Raw genomic sequence first — 12,134 nt, 5'->3', positions numbered from 1 at the left:
AAGGAAAGGGGCTCTCAGTGTGAGGGAGTCAGGGTGGGAGGCAGACCTGAAATGTTATTTTAAAAGCTCCTCCTACTTTAAATTTTGAAATTTATTCCACTGATTTTTCTCTTCCCATTCTTATGCACTTTTCTGCTGCTATCCGCGTCCTCCCCCCACCTCCTTTCTGCAGCAGGGTCAATACTTTACAGTAACAAAAAATTTTAAGTAAGCCTATGACGGGTCTATCAGTCTGTCTTAAAAAAATCAAAAGGAGTAAGTCCTATTTAAGATGAGAGGAATTACAATTCTGAGTGAGATAATAAACAGAGCTCACACAATATCTGGACAAAGCAGAGAGTTGAAATTTAATCCTGAATTTCCCTTACTTTGTAAGTTTCATCAAACCAAGCTACTGTTGTATGCTCTTATTGTTGCATATTTTATCTAGCATTTCCAAAGTTACATGAAAAGCACTCTTCCTTGGAATTTTTATAGCCAGAAAAGAGTTCCACATAGCATGATCCACAGGGCAGTAGAGCTAGTATAATAAATTAATAAAATAAGTTGCCTTTCCATATGAACTACACTTGGCTTTTTATGAACTGGACTGTAGATACAAGCCACAGACAGATTAACATATCACATAAGATTCCCTGTTTACGGAATTATTTGCAGAATTTAATGGAGGAAAAATGGAGAGGAGAACAAAAGCTGCTTTGGTTACTAGTATCATCTAAGCATGGAAGAAATAAAATGGGTACACAGCACTGGCCTTTTTCTTCTTTGTGGTCAACTACCACGTGGATACAGTACATTCATGGGGAAGACATTTCAATCCACCCCCTCACTTCCACCTACCCAATGGGAACTCATCAAGTTGACCTCTGATCAGGTGTCGACTACAATAGATCCTCAGAGTTAGGAATACCTTGGAAAGGGAGGTTATTCATAACTGACACGTTTAACTCTGAACAAAACATTATGGTGTTTTTTCAAAAGATTACAACTGAACATTGACTTAATAGAGCTTTGAAACTTTACTGTTCAGAAGAAAAATGTTGCTTTCCCTTTTTATCCCCAGTAGTTCACGTTTAACACAGTACTATACTGTATCTGCTGCTGCCTAATTGTGTACTTCCAGGTCCAAATGAGGTGTGTGGTTGATTGGTCAGTTCGTAACTCTGGTGTCCGTAACATTGAGGTTCTACTGTACCTACCACCAGGAAGATGCATTTTAGATAGTATAGGGCATCAAGAATTGAGCCAACGTGCTGCAGGTGTGTGTGTGAACATGTTACACCATCTGTAATTCTGGGAAAAATAGAAGATCACAAGAGGGAGAGATTAAAGAGAAGAGCAAGAAGATCATAAGGATAAAACCCAGAATGCAAACAGGACAGCAAACCTGAATAGCATAAAATGGACAAGACAAAAAACAAAAACAAAAGAGATTGCGATTGTGTCAAGCAAAGCTTGTCTTCCATTAGCAACTTCATCTTTTACCTCAGCAGACAACTGAATGCACCAGTTCTTTCACTACTGATCTTCACACACAATGAGCCACAAAATAAGACACAATATAAGCTGGTTAAGCCTTTGATGCCAGCAGTTGCCAGCATGGGGAAAAATTGACTCCTTGCATCAAAGGATATTTTTTATTTAGCTTGCAAACAATTTTACTAAGATCAAAAACAGCAAAACACCCACACGCTTTAGGCTGACATGTTATGCTAGAAAATGGAATAGTGCTTAGAAATTTGAAATGAAGATTTGCGAATAGACCATAGTTAGTCAATGAATATACAGTGCAATAATACATTACTGAATAGATAACGAAGAAAAAACAGGAAGAGTCTTCCCAGATTATGCCTTCCTCTAGCTAGGGAACTGCTTCTGCACGCCTCTGGAGAGCCTTCATCTTTTGAATGGGCCTTTGACTAGTTAGATAAATTATGCTAATGCTGACAAAGGGGAAGAAAATAGGATGACAGGTTTGTCAAAGCAAGAACCAAGTACTGTGCTGTATTCCAGTAGTAAGGTTCTCATCCTAAACAGATAGACTTCACTTCTCTCTCCCCTGCACTATGTTTTTTCCATTCTTTGTTAGCCCTGATCTTCATCTTAACCTTAAGTGGTTATTTCATCCCACCTGGTGCCTCTCTTATCTTGCCTGGTTCTCTTCCCCATTCCTGGTTATCCCAGTTCTTAGTTCAACCCAGTGCTGGTTATCTCAGATCTACTTCTCATTTCTCTTCCTTTTCTGTTCAGCTTCCTCTCTTCTCCATATATATCCTCCAAAAGTGCTTTTAAGAAGTTGCACTGACTTGTTTGGAATTCAGATTTGATACATGTAGCATTTCTCACATGGATTTGATTCATGTAATGCAAGTAGTGCTATTAACGATCCTCACTGGGACAGTGCACCATACTGTCCTCCCTAGGAGTACACAAATCGACTGATCTCAGATCAGGACTGTAAGCCATCAGCCTGCAATAAATACAGAAACTTCTTTTTAAATGACTAAATTTAATGAGTATTCATACTGAAGTCCAATGATCCACACCACCGACCACGCTCCATTGCAAACAGGTTAACAGTGCTAAGTCTCAGCTGTTAGCTGTCAAGTTCCTGTTGCCACTGAAACATTCAATTTCAGCAAAATAAAGGCAAGAGTGTTAAAGTGTGGATTTAAAGTGTAATCCCTGCTTTACTGTCATCGTCCCGCCAAACAGCACTTCAGAGAGAATTCTGTTCAAGCCAGAAATCGAGCAAGATGTCTCTATTGTCACTTTCAGACACTAGTGTTACCTGTCAGCTCTATGTTCTTGGGGAACAAGGTCACAGTATCCAGCCTGTCTGATTCATGAAGCTTCCCTCCTCTCCCCCCCCCCGCCCCCCAGCCTCTGCTTGAACCAAAGCTGATCAGAAGAAAGACTTACAAAAAGCAATGAAAAGGCAGTGGGAGCCACACCTAAACCTCTCCGGACAAGGGTGACAAGGAAACTCCCCTAGCCTCATTTGCACTGATGATGGGACAGGGAGGCATCCCTATTAGCATACAGAATGGAGAACAGAGATTCCAAGGCAAGAACCGCACTAAACTATGGGACCAGGAAAGCACTGCAAAATGGGGGACCTCTGCTCCAGATGTTAATGAACCCACACCTGCACACACCCAGCTCAGTAGTTATTAGACCAATTCTAGTAATAAATCCTTTTTTGGTATCCAAAATACTGAAGCTGCCTAATTGCATTGTGAGCTCCCTGGAAGGACCACCACCCACAGCCAGGAGTGATCAGCTCCTATTGTCTAGCCTGAACAAAACAACTTTGGTATACTCCCTTGAGCCATCACTTGACCCATAAACAAATCTAGTGTTCTCCCTGAACCATTGTTCTTTCCCTACAAAAACCCCTGCTCATGCTCAAGTAAGTGTTCTGATGCCTGTATCCAACATCTCCATCAGTTCCACTGGAACTTCACCTTCTCCTGACTGATCATGCTGGGGGCTCTGCCTGTATCCAGCACTCCGGACCACCACCACCTGGGAACCCCGATCAATTCAAGCTTCACAGAGTGGTGAGAACTCAGCTCTCTTGCTCTCTCTAGGTATAGCCTTCTGACCCTGACTTGTGTGATCAGTTATAGTTTTCTAAACTTGACTTTTAGAATCCAATTTAAGTTAGATTTAAATATTATAACTGTTTGTTTGGCTCCCCTTGTATGGTTATTACCTGGCAATAAATAACTTTCAGGGTTAAGCTGGTTGCTGCTCTCTCCCCCGTACTCCATGTGGCTGGTTTTTGGCTTCCTCATTCACTCTGCAGCAACACTCCTCGTACCTAAGCTAAAGATCCCTGCAACACCCAAAAATCCTGTGGAGTTTGCTCATCAAGTGGGTTACTACCAGAACAATTGTGACATGAAAGTGGGGATAGGGACGTGCTGAACCTGGGACACATGAAGGTGGCAGCTTAGAAGTGCTGCTCGACCCGGCCTGCTCAGGTGAGCTCTATTCCAGTGCAGTGCCATGGCATGAGGGTGACAGCTTGGAGGTGCTCTCTGACCCAGCCTACCATCCAGGGACATACAAAGGTCAGCTTGGGAGTGCTGATTAACCCGGTCCTCTCAAACGCGGTGTGTGAGAGTGCGTATGTGTGAGAGATTCTGGGGCTGGAAGAACCCAGCCCTGGGGAACCTCGGTGCTGCAGGATAGTTCCATTGGGAGGGAACTTGTAGAAAGGAGAAGTAGTGCTCCGTGTGATAACACAACTGACACAAGCAGTATATTGATAGAATTACAATTACAGAACACCCCCCTCCAGCCCCGAAGAGTAACCCTAATAAATGAGTGTACACCAAAGTAATGGGCAAATCTGGTAACACTAGCTGCCTGCTGCGTAATCAGTAAGTGAATGCGCTCCAAAAACCTTGAGAATAATTGACAGAAAAAAATTGTTGGGATGACCATTACTTCTGTCCCTTGAATTGTTTTAATCATTAGAGAAAGGCAAACTGGCTAATAAGTTCCAACCCAGCAGTTACTAGTACAACTGGAAGCATCCTCAACCATCACATCACTCCTTTCATAAAACCCTTTTCATGTAAGGCCTTAAATTGCTGGGGCAAACCAACCAATATTAGGAATGCTGTAATAGTCAAAAGTACGGAACTTGTGTAGTTATAGTGGATGCTTGTATGTCTTGAGTGCCAAGAGACAAAGCTAGCATCTTTCAACGTTTTGATAAATACAGGTATCTAGTACACAACAGCTACAGTTAAAGCTTGTCATTTTATAGACTTAAATTATACTGATACCTGCACAACCTGAACCTTTATGTGAAACCCTCCTTCATAACGCTCATTTTTAAAATCTTGCATATTGACAGTCCTTCATGGTGTGACGTGAACCACTTCAAGATATTACTGTAACTACTGAAGTCACATTTTAAAGTTACTCACTCATTTCAGAATGCTTTAAAAAATACAGTTGTAGTGGTGGCCCACAGTACATCTATTTGCATGACTGTCATTCCAAATTTACCTGGGACAATTCAGTTTTGTTTTACAGCCTCATAAACAGGAACCAAATATATTCAAGACACACAATAATATTAATAGATATAGGAAACAGTCAGTGATTTATTGTAATGAAGACTAACTTACCAAAGGCAACATAAAAAATGAATTAAGAGCAATGTTGTGTGAATAACTATGCCTCTGAAAGTCTCTTATAACATGTCTAATTTGTGCTCATCACAAATTCTAGAATTATGTCCAACCTCAAGATCAAAATTTCCACAACCCCAAAGCCAATCTGTGTTAAATAGCTAATATGTTATCCTTTGATTATACAGGACTGTCATAATAGTCTGCAAACCCAGAAAATTATATGCTTCCCTTCTCCAAGGCCAATTCTGACATTGGGATGAACTCACACTTAAGCTTACCATAGCTATTCAGCACTGGATCAAAACTGAAGTGATTACGTAGTTGAGAGATTCAGACAAACACAGCCCTTATTTCTGAGCAGCTTTATTTAGTTTAGGCATTTTTGCTCAGATTACTAGAATCTTTATTAGAGAATTTAGGCCACCCACTCCCACCCAAAAAGAATTAGGAGAGAAATAGTTCATAGATTCCATAACAGTTTCTTTCAAGATTAGAATTTTCCTTTTCCTAAACTATAAATGTGACTTTTCCCATTGCCACATTACACAGCTGTCTCAAAGGAAATCTGGAAAGTTGGCTGTTCTATTTAGTTTCATTTCTATAAAAACAGCTATGCCATATGGTCCCGTGTGCAGAACCATGGATGTTAAAACGTCCTATTTCTGACAGTTTTCTCACACTCCTCTGCAACCAGTTTCTAAATGACTGCCAAAAATGTGTCCCTAAAATTCAGGAACAAGAATGGAAGACCAATGTTAAATGTTATTGCAGGAATCCTACACACCAGGTGGCAAAACATGCTGTCACTTTCAAACTGTGTGTATTTTGCATAGTGGTGGTTGTTATAATCATGAAATGGGATGGCAAAGCTTTCTTATACAAGTCAGAAGTTAAAGATGCCAAGCAGAAAGTCATGAAATGTGAAAGACTGAGTGTAATAGCATTTGAATTGAAGTTCACACACACACAGCAGCACCAGTAAGACATCAGGTGATGTCTAAACAATTCCCACCACAGCATGACCCTGTCAGTTCTTCCTCGGTGGTAGGTGCAGTTGAGAGATTAGAAATTAAACTGATAAGAACAGATTTAATAATTTTATTTAGATGATGTTAAAATAAAAAAAATGGTACAGAGTTTAGGCATAGAAGTTTCCGGTTATCAGGGAATAAGGTACAGATTATCAAGGGGTACAAAACTCAGTTTAGGATCGGATGGCGTAAGGAATACATAATCTGCAATATCCCCAATTGGGGGTAAAAGGTTAACGGATCAAAGTACAGACATTGAGATATGAGGGTATGTTGTTCATATAATTGCTATGTTCAGGTGTGGAGTATAATGAGTGGATACGATGATGAGGATGGATTTACCCTCATTTGGTGAGATTTAATGTTCAGTGAGTTTATGGTTCCAGTTCATATGATCCAATGGAAAAAGTCTCTCGGTCCCTTTCTCATAATTGATGCACGATGTCATTCCGGCTCACACCTCCTGGTATTGTCAGTGGCCAGTGATGTATTCGATGGAGATGTCCCTGGACCATCGGATGGTGTCTGAGACCATGAAGCGCCCCATGAGCCGTGCGTGGCGTCGACCGATCCCACAGGTCCGCAGCACACGCTCGTTGCAGGGGTCCCAGGCACCCAGGACTCCGATGATCAGGGAATCCATCTGCACCTTGTAGCCCTTCGCTCTCAGGGTGTCGGCCAGGAAGGTGTATTTTTTCAGCTTACGAGCTCGGGCTTTGCAGAAGGCCGGGGTCCTGTTCTCAAAGGAGACCGTGACGTCGACGAGGATGATCTTTTACTGGGCCTCGTCGGTGACTACCACATCAGGTCACAACTGGCTGTCAGTACCGGGGATGGTGCAGTTCACAGCGACCTCCCCCAGGCACAGTGCGATGGCTTTCACCAGGCGGTTCTGGATGGCATTGTGGAGCAGCTGCCAGGCTCTGGAGTGAGGCTTGCAGCTGCACAGGACGTGGGGCAGGGTCTCATTGGAGTAGCCGCACTTCCTGCGACGCTTGTCTCACTACAGAATTATGTTCACAAGCACACCCAAGTTTGCTGTTCAGATTACAGTTAAACATCTGGTATCCTTGAGCCAATGGGGAAGTAAGTGTAGAACCACAAGAGCTATGTGAAAATGGACTTTCAGTGCAACGTGTCTACTGCTGTAATTTAGCTCCCTGTGGGGCTAGTTTATAAATTGTCCTTGTCTCCCAGGGTGGTGTCACATTACACACAATCTTTGTAATTTATAATCCCCTTACCCTCCAACCCTCTTCCTCCTCCTTTCAGCTAAACTACTGTCAGCTCCACAAAAGTTTATGAAGTCAGTTATGACTCCAAAGTTAAAGGGCTATCATCAATGTAAAACACTTACACCTGAAAGTGTTTTACTTACTGATATTACCACTAGCAGCTAAAATTTAAAGAAAAACTCTTCAGAGATTGCTTGTCTACAGCCAGCTTCACTGTTTTATCTGCTGAGTTAGCCTCTCCAGCTTTGGTGGGGCTTCCACACACAGTCTAGGAGGAAAATCTTGTGAAACCACACATTTGACAGTGAATTCCAGGTTAAACTGTAGAACTTTTAACTTTTTTTAAGACACTGACCAGACTGCAAACAAACAACATCCCTCTAAGCTTGTCAGCAGTTTTCCATTCTAAGCCTTATTTCTGATCCCCCCCAACTTCCTTAAGAAAAGTTCTTTGACCTGAAATTTTGCATGTTTAGTTTCAAGCCAAAAATAAATTGTTCTAGCAAACGAAGAAAACCCAGTAATCTGTGAGAATTATAAAATTTAGAAAAACCCAAAGAATCTTTGTTTCAGCTTCCTCATGATCTACAGAAGACCATCTAGGGGAGCGGTGCAACACTAAAGAAAATTAAGCCACGGATTACAGCACAGATCTTCAGAGTACCTCAAAAGCAGTAACACGCCCAAACGAGAAACTGATTCGGTCTTTATCTACCCAAGGGGCAGAAGATGGTATGCTGCATCTAGTCGCCCTGGCAGACCCCTTACAGCTTGCCCATCGATACTGCACAGAGATGGGTATCCACGGGCACCCATCCCAAAGAAAGCGGGGGGGGGCTCCAATAGGGGAGAGATACATTAGGTAGCAACATCTCCCCCTCCCACCCCAGTGATGGGGGCTCCCTCCCGGACTAGGATGAAGCAAGGTCCATCACACCGCAAGAGGCCCCCCCATCAGAAGGGCGCAGCCACATGCAGCCCCCCGCGAGCAGAGACACCCCCTCGCCCTGCCCGGTGCCGCTCCACATCCCCCGGCCCGGCCCCCCGGCGCTGTGCTCCGCCCCCCCCCCCCCGGGCCGCTCGCGCCGCCCGCGCCGCCGCTCACCATCCGGGAACTCCCGGTCGCTGATGTGCTGCAGGTGGGGGCCGCCCCCAGGATCCGAGTCCCCCGCCTCGGCCTCCGCCGCGGCCGCCGCTACCTGATAAGCGTCCGCCCGGCGCTCGGCGCCCGGCGCGGCCCCGCCGCCGCGGGCCCGGCTGAGCTTGGGGCTGGCGTCCGGCGACACGCAGCAGGTGACGGTATTCCCCATGGGGCCCGGCCGGAGCCCCCCGGCCCCGCTACGCGGCTCCCAGGCGGGCGCCGCGCCGCATCCCGCCACGCACCCGGCCGCTGCCTCAGCTACGGCTCATGGAGCGCGAGCGCCGGAGCCGCCGCCGCCGCCGCCTTCCCAGGAGCCCCGGAGAAACGCCCCGCCCGTCACATGATGCCGGGCGGCCAATCCGAGGGCAAGAGCGGGCTGGGGCCCGCCGTGTCGCGTGATCCGGGACGCCGCTGCTCCTCCCCCTCCCCTCCTCGCCCCGCCCCCCTCAGCCCCTCCCGCACACGCCCGCCTGCAGAGCGGGGCGGGCCGGGACCGCTGCGGGCTGGCGCCTCCGCTGTGCCGGGCGGGGCCGGGGCCGGGGCCGGGGGGCGCCTCTGCTGCCCGTGCCAGGGCCCAGCACGCCGGGCTAATCCCCGCAGCCTCCAGGGAAAGGCCCTGGGCCGGAGCCATCCCGCGTGGGGGTGAAAGGTGCAGCAGAGGGGACTGACTCAGGCCGGTCCACAGGGTGTACGGCCCCCTGAGGCGGGGCAAGCGTTACAACTCATTGTTATGCCGACTGGAGCCCTAGTGTAGACGGGATCTGAGGTGACTTCCGCCCAACGAGCCCGGTTTACTAGCAGTCTAGCCTCAGCCAGACTTAAAAGCTGTTCAGCTCATCCAGTTTTAATAGTTCCCTAGGGTCCATAAGCGCCTATATTGCACAGACACCCCTTGTGCTGCTCTCCCCTTCTCCCCACAGGGTAGAGGTTTCATAGGAGGCAGGAAGTAGCATGCAGAGGCCCCAATCAGGGACTGGGGTTCCCTTCCCGGACGCAGTGTACATGCACAACCCAGAAAGGATGGTCCTACCGAGTTTCAAATCTACGTTCATTTTATGGAAAAATCTGTATGTTTAAAATCTTTTGAGTTTTAAACATTTTTAGTGGCAATTCATGTATTTATCCCTCAACCTCCAAACCAGGAACCTTAATTATCGTAAGTCCAACTGCATGGGAATCAGAAGAAGAGGGCTCTAAATTCATCTAAAGTCACAATTTTGACATTGTAAGATAAGGTCTACCAAGCTGCTTGGGCTAGAAACAAGTGTTGTATCCCAGTAGGGAAATGGGATTCCCATGAGAAAATCTATATGCCTTATGGTGGTGGTTTGAGAGATAAGGAACCATAAATCCATCACCAGTTCAGGACTGAATATTTCCCATCCTATTTTTAAACCAGTGTGGTTTGGAGGAGAAAACTCCTACAGTTAATGAGGGGAAAAAAACCCACCCTTCCCCAATAAATGTTGGGGGTGGGGGGGGTTGTTTGTTTTTTGTAAATAGCAGCTATCTGACAGCTGCTGAGAGGTTTGGAATGTTAGATCACACCCTAGGGAAAGGTTTCAGAGTAACAGCCCTAGGGAAAATGGATTACTAGGCAAGATACCTCATGACACAGTCAAAGTTCATGATAAGTACAACCTATGCATGGCTCTGCAATGTATCACCACAAAAAAATGTATAACTCTAGATCCTGATAAGAATGAAACCACAAAAGATTGAAGAGAATAAGATTTTTGCAGGAATATATTGAAATAAAGGACCCTAGAACACAGGCATTTATCCAAAAATTAGTGGAATTGATATCCGTTTTGTAGTAATAATCGTAACTGAAGGTGCATCTTGCATATATGAACATATACTTTTAGAAACAAGATATCCACCTTATGAAGAGAAGAAGTTATAAATGCTATATGACTAGAGTCCAGCTGAGTTAACAGTGTTATAAATACAGGAACCTATTGATTTATATAGTCCTAGTCTTACATGTGGGCTAAACCCTTATACTGATAAATTATGTTTTTCACCTGCATGCTAGTTCTGCTAAACTTTAGTACCACCTATGTCCATGTAACATGTTGTTAAAGTCTAAAGGCATGTTACCCTAGAGAAATGTGTCATTTAATACAAGAGTGGTTTGGACTAGACCAGCAGTTCTCAAACGGTGGGACGGGACCCGAAAGTGAGTCGCAACCCCCCTTTGAATGGGGTTGCCAGGGCTGGCTTAGACTTACTGGGGCATGGGGCTGAAGCCCAAGCCCCAGTGCCCAAGGCTGAAGCCAAAGCCTGAGGGTTTCAGCCCAGGGTGGCACGGCAGGGCTCAGGTTGCAGGCCCCCTGACTACGGGCTGAAGCCCTTGAAATTCAGCTTTGGCCCCCATGCTTGGAGCGGTGAGGCTTGGGCTCCCCCTTCTCCTCCCGGGGCAGTGGGTCTTGGGCAGAGGCGATCCCTGCCTGCCTCAGTACAAGCAAAAAATTGGGGGGAATGACCCTGCCCACCTCCCCCTATGCATCTCCCCTGGGCTTGGGTGGGCTCAGGCTTTGGTCCCCCTCCTGAGGTCATGAAGTCATTTTTGTTGTCAGAAGGGGATTGTGGCTCAATGAAGTTTGAGAACCCCTGGAGTAGCCTTTTAGGGCTTGTGTACACAAAACACTGAGGCTAGGTCTACACTACAGCTTGTATTGGCATAATTTATGTCGCTCAGGGGGGTGAATAAATCACCCTGCTTGGTGGACCACCTGAAACCTGCTCACAGACCCCTGGTTGAGAACCACTGATGTAGACAAATCCTAGCCCCCGAGTAACCCCTATGTTTCAATGTGGTCTTAAAGGGCACTTTGCCAAGACTGAGGTTTGGGGATGCAAAAAATCTGTTGCAGGTTAAAACACAAGACAACTGAATGACAGAGATGAGGAACAGTGGTTAACCAAAAAGAAAAGGAGTACTTGTGGCACCTTAGAGACTAACCAATTTATTTGAGCATAAGCTTTCGTGAGCTACAGCTCACTTCATCGGATGCATACTGTGGAAACTGCAGAAGACATTATATACACAGAGACCATGAAACAATACCTCCTCCCACCCCACTCTCCTGCTGGTAATAGCTTATCTAAAGTGATCACTCTCCTTACAATGTGTCTGATAATCAAGTTGGGCCATTTCCAGCACAAATCCAGGTTTTCTCACCCTCCGCCCCCCCACACACAAACTCTCTCTCCTGCTGGTAATAGCCCATCCAAAGTGACCACTCTCTTTACAATAAGAAAAGGAGTACTTGTGGCACCTTAGAGACTAACCAATTTATTTGAGCATGAGCTTTTTTTTTTTTTTTTTTCTTTTTGCGAATACAGACTAACACGGCTGTTACTCTGAAACCTCTCTTTACAATGTGTATTATAATCAAGGTGAGCCATTTCCAGAGAAAACCTGGATTTGTGCTGGAAATGGCCCACCTTGATTATCATACACATTGTGAAGAGAGTGGTCACTTTGGATGGGCTATTACCAGCAGGAGAGTGAGTTTGTGGGGGGGGGGGGGGGCGCAGGGTGAGAAAACGAGAGTGGGGTGGG

General features: G+C 45.7%; 1 protein-coding gene across 1 annotated transcript in view; it reads right to left on the bottom strand.

The window, feature by feature from the left end:
- The window catches only part of CCNYL1 (cyclin Y like 1), a 51,198-nt gene extending 42,341 nt beyond the window's left edge, over positions 1-8,857 (bottom strand). Inside the window, exon 1 of the mRNA XM_077829601.1 lies at positions 8,528-8,857. Coding sequence (XP_077685727.1) covers positions 8,528-8,732 — 205 coding nt within the window. The 5' untranslated portion in view covers positions 8,733-8,857. The remainder of the gene's footprint in view (positions 1-8,527) is intronic.
- Between the last annotated feature and the right edge of the window lie 3,277 nt (positions 8,858-12,134).

The sequence above is a fragment of the Eretmochelys imbricata genome, chromosome 11 (assembly GCF_965152235.1).
Source record: "Eretmochelys imbricata isolate rEreImb1 chromosome 11, rEreImb1.hap1, whole genome shotgun sequence".
In the NCBI taxonomy this organism is placed as follows: Eukaryota; Metazoa; Chordata; order Testudines; family Cheloniidae; genus Eretmochelys; species Eretmochelys imbricata.
Note: the sequence above shows the minus strand (reverse complement) of the source record. Positions and strands in the feature narration are given on the sequence as shown.